Source organism: Tyto alba, unplaced genomic scaffold (genome assembly GCF_018691265.1).
Source record: "Tyto alba isolate M040663 unplaced genomic scaffold, T.alba_DEE_v4.0 Super-Scaffold_38, whole genome shotgun sequence".
Taxonomy (NCBI): Eukaryota; Metazoa; Chordata; class Aves; order Strigiformes; family Tytonidae; genus Tyto; species Tyto alba.
The window spans coordinates 23,783,792-23,805,046 of record NW_024881313.1 but is presented as its reverse complement, the minus strand read 5'-3'; the positions used below and the strand labels follow the sequence as shown (position 1 = coordinate 23,805,046).

General features: G+C 42.6%; 1 protein-coding gene across 1 annotated transcript; it reads right to left on the bottom strand.

The window, feature by feature from the left end:
- Positions 1 to 429: 429 nt before the first annotated feature.
- Positions 430 to 20,851, bottom strand: LOC104361927 (highly reducing polyketide synthase PKS6). The gene is made up of 8 exons (XM_042802174.1): positions 20,416 to 20,851; positions 19,448 to 19,753; positions 12,350 to 12,418; positions 10,722 to 10,875; positions 8,960 to 9,120; positions 6,908 to 7,111; positions 6,628 to 6,809; positions 430 to 6,464 (listed from the first exon to the last, which is right to left on the bottom strand). The coding sequence occupies exons 1-8, from the start codon at positions 20,849 to 20,851 to the stop codon at positions 906 to 908; spliced, it is 7,071 nt and encodes a 2,356-aa protein (XP_042658108.1). The 3' UTR covers positions 430 to 905.
- Between the last annotated feature and the right edge of the window lie 404 nt (positions 20,852 to 21,255).

Here is a 21,255-nt window from a genome sequence, read left to right as displayed (position 1 = left end):
AATACAGTGCTCTGATTTTTAATCATAATACATTTTAAAGTATTCCAGAATTTCCATGATTGGATCACTACTGCATAAGTATCACCAAATTTCTCCATCTGTGGGCTCTGCTTTCAAAATTGTGGGCTAGGTCTCACTGAAGTAAAATACGGGCAGGTGTTAGAATTAAGAAAAGTTAAACTAGGAGAGTGGAGGGAGGACAAAAAATAAGAGAAAGATACCCTTTAGGTTTTGCTTTTTCAAACTTTTTTATAATTCTTGTTTATTTGGGCTTTCATAAAAAATGGTTAAATAATAAAGGAAAACAGTTGCTTTACTGTATGCTTTGCAACTGGTAAATTTTTTATTTTTCTTGCAGACATAAGGAAAATATAAGTTTAATTTTTTGAAAAGAAACCTTTGAAATTCACAACATCTAGAAGTCTTTCAAAAAGATGCCCGTATTTATAAACATTTGATAATACTCAAAAAAAAAAAAAGACATTGAGAATACAATAATTGAAAAAAAGGGTGATAATCCTATGCTGCTTTACATGTACATTCATCATTGAGAGGTGCAAACATACCATTTCCATCAAGACTTTAATACGGTTTAAAAAATGCAATGTGCATTGAACATACAAATCTACCAAATGAAAACATGTATGTATTAACCTACCTATTTCCAGTTAAAAATATCGAAAAGAAGAAGGTAAAATACATGGAAAGTAACAAGTCAAATGATTGACCAGAATTAATACAGCTACCACAATGGCAGAAGAAGCTGGTGTGGGTTTTTCTGGGTCAATGCAGAAGAGCACATTCAGCATTACCAGATGTTCTACCCTGTCTGCAGTGACATATTCTGAGACACTACAAAGGATCCAGGTACCGTCAAATTACACGATTCCTGAAAGAGAAGACTCCTATAGCCAGCTCCCATTCTCTGCACTTTCAACCTCAGCGTTTTCTGTCTCAACTATTCCATTTTCATTGCTTGTTTCTTCTAAGACTACTACAACACTTGACAGAGTCGTATGAGGATCAAGCAGTTTCAGAAGAGGTATGTCCACCTTTCTTTCTTGAAAGACACGATTCTGAATTGTCATAGCTAGCATAGAGTCTATGCCCAATGATGAAAGTGGTGTATTCATGGCTAGTTCATCTGGGTTTAATCCGGTGAGGTCACTCACCAGTGATGTGATATAGTCTTCAGATTTGATTAAGGCACTGTCCTGGACTTGAGTTTCCACAGGGGTTTCAAGCCCGTTCCTCAGTTCTTCTGACATGAGTGATACAAAGCGACTTTTGAGTGAAATAATTCGAGTAAAAACATGATGCAATAAAGCTTGAAAGTTTAATTTGATGACAGCTTGCTGTGGGTTATTCATAAGTAAGCTCCTCCTGAGATACTCATGAACTTCATGCACTTGCAGAATGTCTATGCCCTTGGATCCCAGAATGTTCTGAATACGGTTTTGACTGAGCAGTATGCCAAGGTTCAAAGCACCCCAGTTAATGGACTGGCCTGAAAGACCACAGTTTCTCCTGTAGAGGCAGAAGGCATCCAAGAAAGAGTTTGCAGCCGCATAGTTTGCCTGGGTGGAATTTCCCAGAAAGGAGGTTACAGAGGAGTAGCACACAAAGTAGTCAAGCTCCTGGCCTCTGGTAGCCCAATGAAGATTTAGGGTCCCTGCTACTTTTGGGCTCAGCACTTCCTGAAAGTCAGACAAGTTCAGAACTTCAAGACGGCCATCACGTAAAACAACAGCACTTTGAAATACACCTTTGACTGGACTCCCTGCAAAGATGTTTGCAATGGACTGGAAAGCTTTCTCAACATCACTGGTCGAAGTAACATCACACTGCACGAACACTACTTTGCTTCCTTTATACTGCTGCCGCAAAGCCTTCATCTCTTCTTGCTTCTCATTGTCTGGAATTTTCCTGGAGAGAATTGCAATACACCCTCCTCCATTCTCAGCTATGAATTTCACCGTTTCAAAGCCAAGTCCAGTGAGCCCCCCAACTACTATGTAAACAGTGTTCTGCTTAAACAGCTGCTTCTGGGATTCATACAACGGTATATCTGAAAGCACGGTCATGTCCTTCTGCCTTCTCAGTACAGCAAGTGGGACAGATTTGCAGGCAAAATAGGACATCACAGAGTTTATCTTTTCGAAGTGCTCAGTCTGCTGAAAAACAGAACCTGACAGACGTCTAAACTGTTTCATATCCATGGAATTGATCCATGCATGCACAGTCTTTTGCAAGTCCTTTAGAGATGCTTTCTGGAAAATGCTGGTGAGTGTAAGGATATGAAAGCTGATATTTTCATGATCAGTTCCACTGACGTTGTGGATACATTCAGACTGTCGATTGCCGCACACTATCACCACATCTTTAAGGAAGTACATGTGGGCCAGATCCTCCTGAGACAGCCTGTTTACTGGAGGAAGAACCACAAGGGCATTGCATAAGTTTATAGACTGGAACTTATCAGGAGTGGGCCTCACAAGTACCGTTCTCCAACCCATCTCTTCTGCTGCCACAGAAAGAACATGGCACAAAACTGAGGATGGTTCTGTAGAAATAATTCCCAGTGTTCTGCCATGTTTCCCCTTGGGTAACCTCTGACTGAAGATCTCCCATGCAATGATAAAGTATGACACACAAGGAACGTTCTGAAAGCATGGGAATTTCTTTACATTAAAACAAACTGCTCCTGGAATGCAAACTCTGGATGATGCAGCAGCTGGATAACATGCAACCACGTGATCTCCCACTTTAACTTTCTTCACATCGATGCCTGTTGCTGTTACTGTGCCACTGAAATCAAGAGCTAAAAGTCCATGTTTGTCTATTGCTTGTGAATTCCAATACAGTGTAGTACCAAAATTACGACTGGAAACAGTAACGGGAAAATAATCTTCTGAGTGGAGACATATTTTGTCCACTTGAATTTCAACGCTCTGTTTGTCAAGCTGAGTAGCAGTGCTGGTGGATAATTCAGCAGTCAAGTCTTTTGCTGTGTACGGATCGGAAGTGTACAAAGTGAACGTTTCTGACTTCTGGAGAGATCTTACGGGTTGGCTGTAATCTGCATCTACAAAAGGGCTGCGTCTGATTTCAGACATGTAAACTCTGCCCTGGCTGATGCAAACTTCTGGATAGTCCGCACTTCTGTATTTGACAAGAACATCTGCTAGCACTGAGATGTCCAGGGAACTGGAAGAGCTGAGGTCAATCATCTGAAATGTGATTTCTGGAACTTCAACGACACAAGTTCTGGTCATGCCATACAATGCAAACCCACAGTTCACGTGGTCTACATATCTTTCTGTTGTTCTGTATGTGATCACTCTGACGGAAGAAGGGGAGGTGTTCCCTCTTAATGCCACAATAACTTGGCGATAGGCTTCACAACACTTTGCCAATTGGTCTACCACTTTGCTGGGGAAATCCTCGCTTAACTTTTGAATTCCCCACAGGAACAGTATTTCATTATAATCCTCCATCTCTGCTCTCATTTTGTTCTGTGCGTGGCCCTCCAAGTGGGCTTCCCAGTCTTCATATGTAATATATCTCGAATCAGGATGCAAATATTTTTTGAGCTGCTCAGCTATCCCAAATTTGTCAGCAAAAACTAGGACTCTGGGCGTAGCCCCCAGATACCCAGTCGTCTGTGAAAGAGGGAGTTCTTTCCACTTGTTTTCAAACATGAACTCATTGTCTCTAGAAGATGCTTGCTTCATGAAAGTGATGGCAACGCGCTTGAGTTCAGCCAAAACAGAGCCACGTTTGTCCATAAAGCATCCACAGACCTCTAGGCAGTTCCCAATGGATTTGCTTGTTCTCATATATATCATCATTTCTTCCTCCAGCGGTCGGAGCACCACCAGGCTGCCTATCCCTGAAGGAAAGCCTGCTCTAGACCGGAATGTCCTTGAGGTCATGACAGCAGTCATCTGCAGAAAACAGTCGAGCAGCACTGGATGGATACAGTAGTTGTACATCTCTCTGACGGTCTCCTTGTTCACCTTGATGCTTGTTATAGCTTCCTTCAGTTCCTGGCAATAACGCACGTCACCGAGCTGCCTGAATACGGAGCCGTACTGAAAACCAACCTGAGACAGTGCTTCGTAAACTTCCTCTCTGCTGATCACTGACCTGCATCTTTGATAGATGTCTTGGAAGGAGATGGTACTTTCTTCCACCACAGCTTCAGGCCCCTTTGTAACCTGGCCTGCAGCATATACTGCGTTGGAGGAAGAGAGTATCTCAAAGGTCGTCACTGCTTTTTGTGGACTCAGCTTGATACTCAACACTTGGGAACTCTGTGTGAGAACACACGGCGCAGAAAAGATGATACTCATCTGGCAAGTACTCAGAGGCACTTTAGGCCTCAAGCTGCTCATCACAGAAGCCAGACCAAGCTCCACATAAAAAGCACCGGGGACCAAAGCCACGCCACTGTTCTTGTGCTCATATAAGTACGATGTTGTGTCCTGAGACAGCAGGCAGGCAAACTCCATGTTGTCCCTGTTTATGCCATAAATCAAAGGATGACTGGAGCTGACACCTCTTTGGTTTGCTTGTTGATGGATATCCAGACAGGCCATGAGTTTTTTGCGATCAAATTGATACCGTGGAATGGCCACTGGGACACTTTGATACCCATTATAAAAGTGCTGCCAGTTGGGATTATATCCCAGTTCAAACAGATTTCCTACTAGGGTGAAGAGTGTCTGATACTCTGCACCAGTTTGCAAAGAAGAGAACACCTTTGTGTCTGTTCCTAGAGTTTCCTTTATGCTCCGCTGCAATGCTCGGTGAGGACTTATTTCCACAAACACCACATTTTCCCTGTCTCTAGCTGCAGTTCTGATGGCTTGAGTGAAAGCAACGGGCTCACGAGTATGCCGGGCCCAGAATTTGCCCTGAGCAAAGTCATTTTCAGAAGCGGCCACGCCAGTCAGCGTTGAAATCACTTCAATTTCCCCCTTCTGTTTTTCTACAGGCTCTATGATCTCTTCCAACTCCCCAAGTATCGTATCCATGCTGGGACTGTGGTATGCAGCTGGGACACTTAAAACATGAAGAAAGATGTTTCTCTGGCTGAAAGCTTGAGCTAAATCTCTCTGGACAGCATCCACAGAGTCTGAGTTCCCAGACAAGGTGCAGGAAACTGGGCTGTTGAAAGCTGCGATGCACACCTTTCCCGAATAGGGATTTAGACGTTCAGCAATCTCTTGAACAGGGATGTTTCCAACCACCAACATTCTGCCGCTGGCAGTCTTTGCCTGCAGCCTGCTCCGGTGGTAAATCACTTTGACTGCATCTGCCAGGGAAAGGTACCCAGCAAAATGCGCAGCAGCAACCTCCCCTACTGAATGGCCAACAACAGCGACTGGCTTAATACCCCACTCTTTCAGAAGGCAAGATAAGGCAACCTGCAGGGTAAAAAGCAAGGGCTGGGAAAGCTCTGGATTCAACAAATCCTCTGGGATATGACCTCTTGCTGGCAGGAGGCTGATGGGAGCGTGCTTCTGAAAAAGCCCTTCTATTTCCTTACACTTCTCTCTGAACACTGGTTCTGAGCTCAGCAGGGCCTCACTGCACTCCTTCAGCATTACACCGTTGCCACAGAACACAAACACCAGCTGGGGTTCCACCTTTGACATGGCAAGCTCAGTGCTCGCTGCCGACAAAACCTCCTGCTGCAAGTGTTGCAGAGAATTTGTGACAAATGCTTTTCGGTACCTATAGTTGGCATGGCTTCTTCTGCAGGCAGATGTATAGGCCAGGCTTGGGAGAGTTACGGAGTTTCTTGTGCTCAGCTGGTCAGCTGTGTCGGCCATTGTCATCTGAAGGGACTTACTGGATGCTGCTGACAGCAGAACTAATTCAAGGGGCCTCTTAAAGGCAGGAAGAGGCTCCAGCTGCTTAACCTGCCTAACTACAACGTGAGCATTGGTTCCTCCAAACCCAAAGCAGTTGATGCCAGCTACTCTCCCATACTCACTGGATTCTTCCCAGGGCTCTACAGTTGTGGGAATTGCAAGGTTTAATTTCTCTGTATCAATGCTGCTCATCTCCTTTGAGTAATGCAAGGATGGAACCATCTTTCCATGATGCATCATCAGGAGCACTTTGATTAACCCTGCTGCTCCAGCAGCTGACTCAGTGTGACCAATATTTCCTTTCACTGAACCAATTTTCAGAATGGAAACTTGTGAAGACCTCTTTTTACAAATGACACTACTTAGGCTTTCAGCTTCAGTAGGATCTCCAGCAGCAGTTCCTGTACCATGTGCTTCAATGTACTGCACAACTGAGGGATCAACACGAGTTTCATAAATGCTGCGCAGTAACTTCTCTTGTTCTATTGGAGACGGTCTTGTGATTGGAGTCATGGACCTACCATTCTGATTTACTGCGCTGATGTTTATAACACCCCAGATTTTGCTGTAGTCTTCCTTTGCCTGTTTCATAAAAATGTAAAATTAATGCTTAATGCTTAATAAGTGCTTCATTAATCTTAATCTGGAATTGGAAAATCTTCTCTGGACTGATTATTAGATCTGGAGATAGAAAATTCAGGTAAGCAACCCGTCTTATTTTACGCTGCTTCACAAGCAATCTTACCTTTTTTAGTGGTTTGAGAAAAACAACACCACAGCCTTCTCCCCTTCCATAGCCATCTGCCTTTTTGGAGAAGGGTTTGCTTATTCCCTCCGGAGAGATCATTTTTGCTTTAGTGAGAGATACAAAGGTGCGAGGATCTATTATGCAGTTCACTCCACCACAGATTGCTGCCTCACAATCTCCTGGAGTAAATTAGAAACATATTCATGTTGAGCTGGCCAGGATGATGGACAGAAACAGTAGCGATCCTGCTTGTCCAGCATCTCTTCAGTCCCATTACCTGATTTAATTGCTCGCAAGGCATAGTGCAGAGCAAAAAGAAAAGATGAACATGCAGTGTCGATAGCCAGTGATGGTCCAGTCAGATTAAATGTGAATGAGACCCTGTTGGCAGCAATGCTCATTGCTGTTCCGGTACCATCATAATGATTTATTTCACTTGCTGCTCTGCTTGTTACGATTTCATAGTCTCGATTCATAAGACCTGTAAAAATATCAAATACATGTCATGTTAACCCAAGCAAACAAAAGGAATCCACAGATCTAAACTTGATAGCATGTTTTGCTTTTCTGTTTTAATAGTAAACTACATGGCATCAGTGCTCCTATGGTGAAATTTTGATTCAGCACAAGTCAAAGGCAAAACTCCCAGCAATTCCCCTGGTCGCAACTTACACAAACATACCCGACACTTGAAATTTCTACCTGCACAGTAAATGACGGGCCTTTCCTGATGGCTTAGCGCACTGTATGATGCAGTTAAGCTCTGTGCAGCCTCCTGAGACCCCTGTATCTCAGTTCGAGAGGGACTGCTTTGGTTTCACTATGGGAACATAGGTATTAACAAGTTGCAACGAGGATAGCTGGGATATAAACATACAGGACATTAGCTTCAGTTCTTCAGATGTTCCACATTAAAGGTCAGAGCATAAGCTATATCCAATGCTTTTTATTTATCTTTGATTTGCTGACTATGATCCAGTGAGACAGAAATAGAAAAGAGGAACAGAGCCTGTGAGAAGAGTTCTGTCCTCTTTCTGAGAACAGATATGCTTGAAATACAGTGCAAGCCCAAGTCCACGGGCATGTGTGGAAAATGCAGTACATCTATTCAGAGAGCTAGGAATAGTCTCCTCTGTGAAAGAAGAGCATGACTCAGACTAAAAGGTAATCTAAAGAGTTTGCCCCTATAGTTACATCTGCCTAACTATCCCAGGAAACTCCCCTAAAAAATGACACAGATTACCCCAGAATAAAAAATATGCTGTTATTCTAGCTCCTTGACAGACTAGACTAGACTAGACTAGACTAGAGTAATTTCAGTTGGAAGGGACCTACAACGATCACGTAGTCCAACTACTTGACCATTTAAGGGCTCACCAAAAGTTAAAGCATGTTATTAAGGGCACTGTCCAAATGCATCTTATGCACTGACAGGCGTGGGGCATTGACCTCCACTCCTGGGAGACTATTCCAGTGTTTGACCACTCTCTCTGGAAATAAATGCCTCCTAATGTCAAGTCTGGACCTCCCATGACGCAGCTTCAAACCATTCCCTTTCATCCTGTCACGGGATACCGGGGAAAAGAGATGAGCACCCCCTCTCCAATTCCCCTCCTCAGGAAATTGTAGAGAGCAGAGTTCGCCCCTCAGTCTCCTGTTCTCCAACTAGACAGACCCAGAGTCCTTAGCCGTTCCTCACAGGACATGCCTTCCAGCCCTGTCACCAGCTTTGTTGCCATTCTCTGGATGCCTCCTTTTTAAATTGTGGGGCCCAGAACTGCACAGAATACTCAAGGTGAGGCTGCACCAATGCTCAGTACAGAGGGATAATCACCTCTCTTGACCCGCTGGTTACGCTGTATTTATTGCACTAGATCCCTTTCTGCAGGGCTGCTCTTTTGGGTCCGGTGTTACTCCCACCCACATGCAGAATCTGGCCTTTCTTCTTGTTAAACTTCGTGCCATGGAGGACTGCACAGTGCTCCAATCTATCTAGACCCCTCTGCAAGGCCTCTTGTCCCTTGAGAGACTCAACAGCACCTCCCAGTTCAGTATCATCAGCAAACTTACTAATGGTGCTTCAACTTACTATTTCCTGCTTCAACTTCAGTGCCTGAAGACACTAAAAGGAGCACCTAAAATAGATATGTGAATCGTATAATGAACTTCTAGAGCAGCCTAGTAATTCTTACCAAAATACAGCCAACAGTGTCATAGCACAGTAGTCTTAGATCTCCAGTGCTAGATACGTATGCAAAGCTTATGAAGGAGTGCTCCGAGCTTTGTGAGGTTCAAACATACTTTCTTTACCATGAAATTTTCATCTTACCAATAAAAACACCCGTTTTGGTGCCACTGACAGCTTCTACAGGCACTCCTGCATCCTCCAGGGCTTTGTATGTGCATTCTATCAGTAACTTCTGTTGCGGATCCATGCGTTCAGCTTCCATATTATTAATCCCAAACAGGTGGTTGTCAAATGAATTAAATCTAAAATAACGCAGACCAGAAAATGATGCTATATATACACATATACAATAAGGATTTACTTCTAAACTCAAAGTACACATTTTTTGCCATTTCATGAAAAGCAAAGGAGTAACTGGTGTTTAGATCAGAGTTCCCATTTAAGAAATTTGGAAGAAAATGGTTAGAGGCCAAGGATGTTTTACGTCCCACCACAAAACACTGATAAAATCATTTTTATCAATGATTCTGCATTTCAGAGTTATGACCCCGCTCCTAGAAATTTTTATTCACATGGTTATTCCACTAGTATCAACAGGACTCCTCAGATTATGAAAATTTGCAGAATGAGACTCCCTCTGCTGTAATGTGGTCTTACTCAACAAGCATTAAAGAAACATTGTCTTCTAAGTTATTTTAAGGCAATATAGACTGATGTTTTGCAATTTAAAACCAGTAAGTAGAGGATCAGCTCAGATGTTTCCAAGAGATTCCCATACTGCTCTAGTAATGAATTCAAAATATTTTATGCGTGTATGTGTGTACTTACCTTTCAAAAATCTTCAAATTGGGCCATGCTTACATAAGACCAAGACCAGCCTTAATCTTGTATCCCAAGATCAGATTCATATGGCCTCCTATCATTTGTTATTTCTTACTGTAATTTGCTATTCTTTACATGAGTCATAGCCCCCATACAGCTGTACCCATATCCCTGGGGTAACTTGACACGAGACGTGAGGACACAAGCTAAGGGAAGCATACTGCAGTTTGCTCCTCCAGATTTTCTCTTTACGCTAGTATCTTCACCTGATACTTGTACATACATAATCCCTCAGTGTAATGGAGGAGTGACTCAGAATAAAGAAAAAGCTTCCTTTTTTAAGACATGACAGTATGACCCTAGAGAAAAGCAAGATTATTATGAAATTATTAATAGTTCAGGTTTGCAAGCAAGCATAACACTCAAATTAAGCATAAGATTCCTTTCTTGACTATCTAGCAAAACCAGACTTCCTTACTTTGTCTCTTAATTGTCGTACCGGCACATGAATTAAGCTACTTCTCCCCACAAGCACAGGATTAGGTCCTGAGGACCAGCAAAGCTGGCTTACCCTCAGGCTGAAACTGGAGGAGACTTAGCAGGCAGTTCTTACAGCTCAGAGTCCATACACTGCCACCTTCCTCCACAACCAATAGTACTACAGACGGTATGAATTTTTTGACAGGCTGGAGCCCACCTCAGACCCAGCACACACCCCCTCATGCATCATGCCTGTGGACTTCTGTTTACTCAAAATGAACATACCCCCGTCACATGACGGGTGACATCTCAACACATGCTGAGTACATACCTACATGTTGGATTATGTAATCAGAGGTCATACGTGTTCCCAGCCATGTACATATGTGCCTACCATGGCCTGCAACTAGATTTGTTCATCGATGTCATGCACCAGGAATTCCTGCAGATTGACAACTGCCAGTTCATCGTGTCAGATACAAAAAAGTCAGTTCCAAGGTCCCATTTATAAGCTCTCCCTGTGCCTTGCACGCTCTGACAGGCTGGACACATTAGCGGAAGTACAAAGAAAATCAGTGGCACAGCAGAGTAACAGACTTACTCATCGAGAAGAGCAGCTCGCGTTGTACATATTTTTCCTGGCTTGTTGTCATCTGGATCATACCACTCTTTGGCATTAAATCTCTCGGGGGGGATTTCTACTGTGCAGTTTTTGCCTTCCTCCAGGACTTTCCAGAAACTGTCAATTCCATCACCTGTTGTACAAAGGTTTTAAAGTAGATTAAGTTATGTGCTCCCCCTCCCCAGGCAGACACAGAAGTGTGCACTCAGTTGCAAGAAACTCCCACGTATAAAGCAAGGTTGCTCAAGCAGAATCACCAGAGAAAGGAATAATCATTCTTTGGTGAGAGGAAACTGGAAAGGCACAACTGATGCCTCCACTGCTTGCCCAAAAGCAAAGGAACCCCACAAAATCCTTAAGCTCCTCTTTGAAGACAGACTGAGTTTACAAATACCAGGAAAGTGCCAGAGGCATCCTTTGTCCCTAACACTGGCAGAGCATCTGAATCAAACATAAAATTATGTGCATATTCAACGCTGACAGAGCCCAACACCTCACTACGAGATTGTGAGGGACCCTGTCCTTGTCGGCTGAGATCCAGAGCTCCAGCTCCAGGCACTGAGGATATGTCTAGGTGCTCTTCTTAGCCCTGAAACCAACTAACATGGCATCCACACAGCGGCCCACATTTCTCCTCCTCCCAGCTGCCACTTCCCCCAAGAGATGTAGTGGCCACATCTGCCCCCGCTCCGGAAACAGTCCCTTGCAGGTGCTAACCTGTGGCATGCACAAGCACTGACCAGGAGAGCTCCAGCTGCCACATCCAGCCACTGTCCGCTCATTAACGGCGACCGCAGGACAGCATTCCCACCTGAGCCCTCCCATGGTGAGTCCATCATCACAGACACGGCCTCAGACACCAGACAGGCATGGGGTACTTTAACCACTCCCATCGCTCAGCGGCTCTTTTGAGGCCAGTCCAGAAACACAGTACTGAGCATGCACAGAGCAGGACCAGGACACGTGTTCACTTACTGTGTGGCGAGGTAATTAAGAACAGCGTTTCTGAAGAGAGTGCCTTTACTGGCACGTCTGGCCAACCGATGGCTTGCACCAAATTAGTATTTAATGCTCGGGCAAGAGACTGCTGCTACATATTTACTAGCACTTTACTAGATTCAGAACCATTCATGTTTGCTCACAGTTAGCCATGGGCCACATAGTTATTGCTGTACCACATATACCAGTTGAATCTCGGACAAAGGGAAGCCAGGAACTGAAATGCGGTGAGGGCAAGAAAGAAAACAAGGAAAGGAGGAGACTGGTATGATCACCTTTGGGGCTGAATGCCGACTTGCAAAGACAGAACTGTGCTCCACTCCCTGGATTATTTCTGGATTTTTTAAACCTCTGTCTATCGAACGTAAAGAGTATGGACAGTTTGACAGCAGCAGCCAGATCCTAGAAATCTCTCACAGCTATTTAAATTTGAACCACTTACTTTCCACCACAGTGTGACCTTTTAAAAAGATCCTACAAGTAGCAAAGCAATGAATTCTACAAAAGGAAGGGAGGAATGTGTTGTTTTCCTTCACCTCAATGTTAATGAGTGACTGTGCTTTTCAATGCTCACTCAGCAGCCTGCTTTGCTTTTACCCAAAACTTACCTCCAGGAAAGTTGCATCCTATTCCGACAATAGCAATTTCATCTCCAGTCTCCATCTCCTTCTCCTGGGCTGCACAATACAGGCATAAGTGTCAGCCAGCTCAAACAATTATGCATTGATCATTAAATAAATAGTAAGTTAAAAGGTGAACTTCCCACAAACACACATACTTGTTCAAAGCTTGATTAAACTTGAATGATCTTTTTTTGGTCGTGATGAGAAATGACACTCCTCACAGGTGACCAGAGCTGCACTGCACTTTTCTTGTTGTCTCTACTTTTAGAGGAAAATCCCTGACTAATTCCCCAGGCTCCCTCATTCACAGACACTTCCTTTTAACCTTTCATCCTCTGCTACTCCTGCCACCAGCTGATCTGCTCTTGAGCCTCTCTCTAGATCCGTCCTGCTTCACTTCTTTTGTACAGAAGTGAACTGTGCATTGGCCAAGGCACACTTTCAGCTCTGTCATCTCTATCCTATTCACAAAGTAGATCTCCCAAACAGACAAATTGCCAGTTAAAATCAGACCCCCTACACAAGCAACAGACAATCAAATCACATCAAGTAGCTGAAGATGTGTCTTCCACACCCTGGAAAAGGGACCGGAAAGAAAGACAGACCTTATTCAGAGCTCTGCTTTGCTGAATCCCAAGGCCGCTTAGCTTTTGTCTAAATCAGTCTCCTCTGCAGTCAGAGGTTAACCCCCACAGACCACGCTCAAAGCCACCAACAGCTACAAGATCTCTCTCTTCCTGACAGTGCCCAGTCTCCAGGTAGTCCCACTACAGCCATGTACATAAGCAGCCGTTCAGCTCATTTGCAGCTTCACCGGGAAAGCTTTTTGTTGTGAAGCAACTCAAAATAAAACCTGAATTTTTTCAACAAACTAGATGGCAAAGAAAAAAAATGTTTGGGATCAGATTAAATACCTCAGTATGGAATTTAAAGCTGATTTTTTTTTCCCTTAATTCTGGGAAGGGAAGTTGTGAGATAAAAATTGGTTCAATTCAATTACTTGGAACTCACTAGGGTGCCCACCTCAGAACCCTTCAGTCCTCCTGGACTTGCTCCAACACACAAAGAGGAGAAGATTCATGTTGAAAGGGATTTGGGGGGATTCTCAGCAGTGGTGACAGAGTCACATCTCAGTGATGCCACAATAGGTCCCAAAGAACCCTTCTCAGCTGTTGGCTGACAGCAGTGAGGCAGAGATGAGGTTCTTTTACAGCCCCACACATCATTCATAGTTACCATTTCTTGGAGGTTTGCTTTGAAACGTGAAAGCAAAAGCAACTGCTGAGATTCAATCTTTGAAAAATTTACTTCATGGTTCTATTAACTAAGACAGAGAAAATTAAAAGGCCACCTAGCAAAAATAAGGAGACCAGAATCTGGCCTTCTAGGAGTAAATTCTATTTTACCAATAATACAAATTCTAAAATGCTATAAAAATTGTTTTCTTTTACTTCTCTCAAAATTTGCTATGATTTCTATGTTTTTTCAATTTCATATTTAATTTCATTGCTAACCTAAAGCTGCAAAGCCCAACATAAATAGTCTCTTAGCACAAAGGTACTTTTAAGCATTGTTCCTAAGTTAGCACTTAAATAGCATATAATAGAAAAATAAGGACCTTCCAATTATAACATGAACCGTGTCTTTGGCATCTATAGTGCGCTATGTAAGTCTTACCTTATATCATCCCAGTAGGGTATACTAATAGGCTGAGTCTCTGGAAATCATTTATATAGGATTCTGTGAGGTTTCTTATTCAAATACACATGCTACAATGCGGTGAAAATGTTAACGCCTTTCAAAAGAAAAAGCAAATGAGTCACATGATGAGTCAGTGGCCACGGCTAAAGTTCAAAACTACTTCCCTGAAGTAGTAAATTTGTGATGAAATCTGGTTTACACCAGGACAAGAGTAAAATCTCTGTCTTATCTAGCTTCTTACAGAATGTTATGATCTTAAGAATATGCATTAAAAGACCCTGTCTTTAAAATAACAACTCGATTTGGTTTGCTCTTAATATCAACAGTCTGGACTAGCATTTAAAGCCCCATCTATTTGTTGGAAGCAACATTTGTGAAAACTAAGCACAGACTCTCTGTCAGCTTAAAATCTGAGTTTCATGTTTGATTCCACAGCTGCATTCTTTTACAGAGCAGAAGTGTTTAAATATGCAAGCACGATATCCTTGTCGGAAGACAAATAGTCTTAAAACATTTGAGTCCACCAGGACATTAAAACAAATATTGAGCTTTCTTTCTAAAAACTGTCATCTTCTTAAAAGCAAAACAAATGGCAAAATATAGAATATCCAGAAGTAACCTCTGAAGGGATCAATTCCACTCGTCTCTACTAGATGCCTTTTTAACTCTCCCCCCACCCCTGCATCTGATTTCACCCCAACCACCCAAACTCATCTTTCGCCTCTTCTGACACTGTAATGGAATCATGGTGTTGGATGAGCCAGAAGAGTTCATATACGGTTGATGTTTTCCCTGGTCACAGGACCCAACTCTTTCCAAAAAGACAGCAAAAAAACACTGTGCTGAGAAGAAACCTTTTATTCTGCCACTGAATAGCTTCGTAACCTGCTCTGAAAAGCTCAAATTCTGCTCTCCATTTCATAGCTGTAAATCTCAGCTCACTCACTTTTCTGAATTCTGAGGTTATTGGGAGTTATTTAGTGATTTCTTTAGCTAAAATAACCCACTTCCCCAGTGTCGTTACTAGGCCAATGCACAAGGTAGCTAGTCTGATGCTGACTTGAGAATCCCCATATTTTACATGTGTCTAAAGAGCAGTCTTGTCTGCTGGTACCATTAACATCCCCTGTCAGAGCAGAACGTGGTTTCATCAGGTGAACTAGGAATGCACTGTCGAACCTCCATTACATTTTCACAATCACCATCTGAAAGCAATAAATGCTAAGCCATATTCCAAGGTATTGATTAGGTATTGGAAAGAATATTGAAATTAATCCTGCACAGCTGTGGCCATTCATTTCAATGAAAGTTAAGCAAATCTGAACACCAGTGACTCAAACACAATATGACCAATAAAGACATTAGTGCAATATCAAGAAAGTGCTGTTAATATCATTGGTTCAAAAGGTAAGAGTGTTTTGTTTATAGTTATCATTGTGTTGCCTGGTTGTTGATGACTTGCACTAGTCTCATCACAGCTAGGGTATATTCACAAATCCAAAGTAAAGCAATGATTGCTCAATCCTGCTGAGCAATGCCAGTAACAAAAACATGAAGTAAGCATGGAATTACATGTAGCAATAACGGATTGAATCTACTATTATTGGCACAGGCAGCCTATTTATAACTGAATTATAAGAAGTTGGTTTGTCATCAAGTTTTTTACACATTTGATCTAAATTTAAAAGTTAAAATTTCAAAATGGAAGAAACAAAGATCTGTCATATGGGAGGCACTACATTTGCTTGTCTCCCATGTCATTACAGTGCCCACATCTAAACCAAACCTTTGGCTTGTTCTAACCACATCTGTGTCTGATAATTCCAAAAGGACAAATAAAACTTGTGTATTTCCCCAGGTTTTCAAACCAATAATTCCATCCTGCCAAGACTCATACATAGGAAAATAGCTATTTATTTGCTTAGTCTTCATTATTTTAATTTAGTTTTTCCTTGTTTGAGTCTTCTGGTGGGAAAACATGCATGAGTGAAGTTCCTGTAGGACTAGATTTATTTCAGAAACAACATAGAGAAAAAGCGAAAAAAGAAAAATATTTTGAAAGGCTTTTAGTTCCAAGTAGATATTAGGACAAAAAATACTCGTGGGTTCTCTGCTTCCATCAGGACACAAAAAGGATTACTATGCAAATCACTAGAAGTTATTTCTTCACTGAAGCAGTGCTCTGACAGCTAGGAGGTGGTGACGCAAATATCACATTCTGCATTATTAAGAAAAGGCACTGGCTCTTGGGCAAATAATTTTTTAATAAATCAAATCTCAAAAATTAGCTTAGTACATAATGATAATTAATGGATATTTATGTGTCATTGGATGAGGGAGCAGTATTCGCTTTTTCATTCTACATCTATGAAGTTTTCCAGTACATTATTATTGTCACTGTTGTTGTTATTGTTATAACACTGATAATGACACCAAGCACAGCAGGGCTCTACTGTGCCAAGAGCTATACTAATCCACAGGGAGAAAAAGGGCCTGAACACAAAGAGTAATGTGTGTGACAATCCCTAGTTCTTTTTATTAATTTTCAGTGCCCTGCACTATGGACCTAGTCATGAGGAACAGGAGGAAGACCAGTTTCTGGCCTCTAAATTATTTGTCTTGGATTTTATTTTTTTTCCCATTTTAATAGTAATCTCATCTATGATTGCAAAAACAAGCCTTCTACAAGACAGTAAGTGACACAAAGCTGTCTGCATTAACTTGCTGAGTGCCTGAAACAATAAAGTCCCCACGCCCTGCCCTTTTCAGTCTAATTGTGGAGAAGCCAGTGCCATTGCTGATAGTTTGAACATGGACAAAAGCAACTATTTTCCTGATTAACAACAGGTAGAAGACATGACATCATAGAATGAAGCTGTTTGCCTAATTTTCCTAAAATGTGGATGATAAGGAAAGGATGGAGCACAAGATGGTTCCTCCTCATTTCCTAGAGGTGGAATCTGGAAGCTAGATATATATTGCATAAACTCTGAATCTCTGAAGGTCACTGGGTTATATTAATAGAAACAGTCACACTGGAACAAAAATGGTTCTTAAAGTAACACAGGTTTTGTGCATCAAATGAACTCTGTTGCTCCAGGTCACAGTAATAGTCCTGTTATAAATACTTTCTCCAACCATATGAAAATGATATTGCTATTAATAGTGATAATCATAGGGCATGTGAATATGAAGCAAGAAAAATCTTATGAAACTTACATTTTGTCTTATAGATCTGATGTTCCCCAAGTCTTGAATGAGCAGGATCAGCACCTGCCCTGAGCTAAGGATACTCAGACTGAAGACATTATTCCAAGACTGTCAAAAAGAATCACAGAATGGTTGAAGTTGGAAAGGACCTCTGGAGATCCTCTGGTCCAAACCTCTAGCTCAAGCAGGGACACCTAGAGCTTCTTTCCCAGGATCATGTCTGGATAGTTTTTTAGTATCTCTGAGGAAGGACACTCTACAACCTCCGTTCAGGTATTTATATGCACTGATAAGATCCCCCCTGAGCCTTCTCTTCTTCAGACTGAATGGACCCAGCTCTCTCAGCTTCCCCCTCTTTAAGAAATGCTCCAGTCCCTTAATCATCTTCATGGCCCTTCATTGGACTCTCTGCAGTATGTCCATGTCTCTTGTACTGAGAAGCCCAGAACTGGACACAGCACTGAGAAGAGGGGAAGGATCACCTCCCTCAACCTACTAGTAATACTCTGTCTAATGCAGCCCAGGATACCATTGGTCTTTGCTATAAGGGCACACTGTTGGCTCATTAATAGGGTTCATCTCATTTAACCTGCGCTACCTAAATGTTAGGCATGTAGTCTATGCTAGTCATCTAGCTTTCTTCTTCAAAGACAACAGACAAAAAGCCTGCAGTGGGAAAATCAGATCAATTTATATGGCTAAAGTTAGATAAATCTACTTTCACTGATTAATGCAATAGAAGTATAATTTCCCTAAACATAACCAATATTCTTTCTTTTATATGCAGGGATGCCATTAATTCTTTTTACCATACACTTAATCTTAGATCTGAATTAAGGTGGTTATCTAACAAGACTACCAGTTTCCTCTTCAGAATCACAACTTCTCAGAAAGAAATACCACATCCTGTCAAAACCCCCAACTATCTCTATTTCTGATTCATGACGTTGCATCTAGCTATTTCAAAATGTTTCCCTGACAATTCTACTATTGAGTAATAGCATCTGATATCAAAGCTTAAGCTGAGGTATATAAACTGTTATTTTTTAAAATAATAGAACATAACTGTGCATAAATAGGTATACTTAAAAAAAAAAAAAAAAAAAAGAAAAAAGTAAAAGTAGCCTTGAACCACTGGAAAAAGTGGTGTGAAAACTTTACAGTAAATATAAACAAGCATTTTCATAGAATCATAGAATACCAGGTTGGAGGGGACCTCAAGGATCATCTGGTCCAACCTTTCTCAGAAAAATCACGATCTACACAAGATGGCCCAGCACCCTGCCCAGCTGAATCATAAAAGCATCCAATGTTGGGGAATCCACCACTTCCCTGGGGAGATTATTCCAGTGGCTGATTGTTCTCATTGTGAAAAATTCTCCTCTTGTGTCCAATCAGAATCTCCCCTGCAATAACTTTTCCCCTTTACCCCTCGTCTTTTCCACATGACTCCTTGTAAAAAGGGAGTCTCTATCTTCTTTGTAGTCACCCTTTAAATACTGGAACATGGTGATAAGGTGTCCCCTAAGACTTCTCAAGGCTGAACAGATACAGTTCTCTCAGACTTTCCTCACATGGCAGGCTTCCCAGTCCCTTGATCATCTTCATGGCCCTTCTCTGGGCCCTCTCCAGCCTGTCCACATTTTTTGCATGGTGAGGCCCAAAATTGAACACAGTGTTCCAGGTGTGGCCTGACAAGTGCTGAGTAGAGTGGGATAATGACTTCTTTCTCTCAGCTGGTGATGCCCTTGTTGATGCAACCCAGCACCTTGTTGGTCTTCTTTGCTGCTGCAGCTCACCGTTCACTCATATTGAGCTTGTTGTCCACCAGGACCCCCAAGTACCTTTTCACAGGTAGATCCCAGCCCATGCTGCACTCCTGGATTATGTTTTCCCAGGTGCAAGACCTTACGCTTGTTCTTGTTGAACTTCACAGGGTTCTTGTTAGCCTACTCTACCAGCCTATCCCAGGTCTTCCTGCAGGGTGGTTCTCCCTTCCAAAGTGTCCACTTCTCCACTCAGTTTGCTATCATTAGCAAACTTCATCAGTTTACACTTAATCCCATCATTCAGGTCACTTAAGATATTAAACAGTGTTGGGCCCAATATTGATCCCTGGGTCACCCTACTTGTGACAGGTTGCCAGTTTGAAAAGGAGCTATTTCCCACTACCCTCTGGGTGCGGCCTGACAGCCAGTTCCCCACCCTCCACATAGACCACTTGTCTAGACCATAACACATCAGTTTCTCGAGGAGGAGGGCTATGGGGAACCATATCAAAAGCCTTGGAGAAATCCAGGTAAACAGCGTCCACTGCTCGCCCCACATCAACCAAGCAGGTTACTTTGTTGTAGAAAGCATTCAGGTTTGTCAAGGGCGACTTGCCCTTGGTGAGTCTGTGCTGGCTTTTCCCAATCACATGCTTCACTTGACTTGTGATAGCCCCCAGGAGGATTCGTTCCATAACTTTCCCAGGAACTGAAGTAAGACCAATGGGCATATAATTTCCTGGGTCCTCCTCGAGGTCTTCTTAAGATAGGGGTGACATTAGCCTTCTTCCAGTCTTCTGGGACATTCCCTGATCTCCACGATTTCTCAAAGATTATGAAGAACAGCCTTGCAATGATGTCAGCCAGCTCTATTAGCACCCTCAGGTGGATAACATCAGGGCCCATCTATCTGTAGGGGTCAAGCTCCTGTAATACTTCACATACCAACTCTTCCTTCACTGATGGTGGGGCTGTGTTTGCATCAGCCTGGATTTCTGTTCCCAAGGCCGGGGGCCCAAAAGTGCTGGTAAAGACAGAGGTGAAGAAAGTGTTGAGAACCTCTGCCTCTTCAGCATTGTTGATGACTAAGTCACCTCTCATGTTTAACAGCAGGCCAATATTTTCCTTCTGTTTCTGCTTGTTGTTTACATACGTGAAGAACTGTTTTTTATAGTTTTTAGCATCTCTGGCCAATTTCAATCTGACCTGACCTTATGCTTTTCTAACTGCATCTCTGCACACCCTGGCAACGCCCTTGTAGTTCTCAAGAGGTATTTGTTCACTTTTCCATCTCTGGTATGCTTCTCTTTTGGTTTTGAGCAGACTCAGAAAATCACAGTTAAGCCAGGAGACGTCTCTTGCTCTGCCTACTTCCCTTATCTTTAAAGGGGATGAACTGCTCTTGTGCTTCCAGGAGAGCGTTCTTGAAAAACTCCCAGCACTTGCTAACTCCTTTATCCTCCATGGAAGCTTCCCACGGAATCCCTCCCAACCGAACTCCGAACAAGCTGAAGTTTGATCTTCTAAAATCTAAACCCTTTGTCTTAGTACAAACCTGCATGCTCAGCAGGATCCCAAAATCAATAATACTGTGATCACTGCAGCCAAGGCTATTGCTAACCAAGATATTACAAAGCAGGTGTTCTCGGTTTGTGAGTAGCAAGTCCAGCAGTGCCTCATTCCTGGTTGGCACATCTAACATTTGTATAAGGAAGCAGTCCTCTACACATTCCAGGAAGTTAACGGATGGCTTGTGAGGTGCTGTATTGTTCTTCCAACAAATGTCTGGATAGTTGAAGTCACCCATAAGAACCAGGTTCTGTTGACCTGAAGCTTGCTAAAATGGCTCAAATATTTCTTCATTGGCCTTATCATCTTGGTTTGGAGGTTGGTAGCCTACTGTAATATCCCCCTTGGAGATGACCTCTCTGATCTTGACCCAGAGGCATTTGCTAGGGCTTCCACAATCACCATGATTGACTTCTATACATTCAAGGTTCTCCTAAACATAGAGCACCGCTCCTTCTCCTCTTCTTCCCTGCCTGTCTTTACGAAACAGCCTATAGCCATCCATCACAATCCTCCAGTCACGTGAGTTGTCCCACCATGTTTCAGTTACTCCTATGATACCATAACTTTCTGATGAGGCACAGAGCTCCAGTTCCTCCTGTTGTTCCCCAGGCTGTGTCCACTGGTATACACACACTTGAG

What these genes read in the sequence shown, in the direction of transcription:
- LOC104361927 (XM_042802174.1), bottom strand. Translation starts at nt 20,851, where the DNA reads ATGGGTGACTTCAACTATCCAGACATTTGTTGGAAGAACAATACAGCA. An exon ending in TGTCAGGCCGCACCCAGAGG is followed by an intron (nt 12,419 to 19,447) that starts GTAGTGGGAAAT and finishes TGTATTGTGCAG; the next exon opens with CCCAGGAGAAGGAGATGGAG. An exon ending in TTCTCAAACCACTAAAAAAG is followed by an intron (nt 6,465 to 6,627) that starts GTAAGATTGCTT and finishes TTTATGAAACAG; the next exon opens with GCAAAGGAAGACTACAGCAA.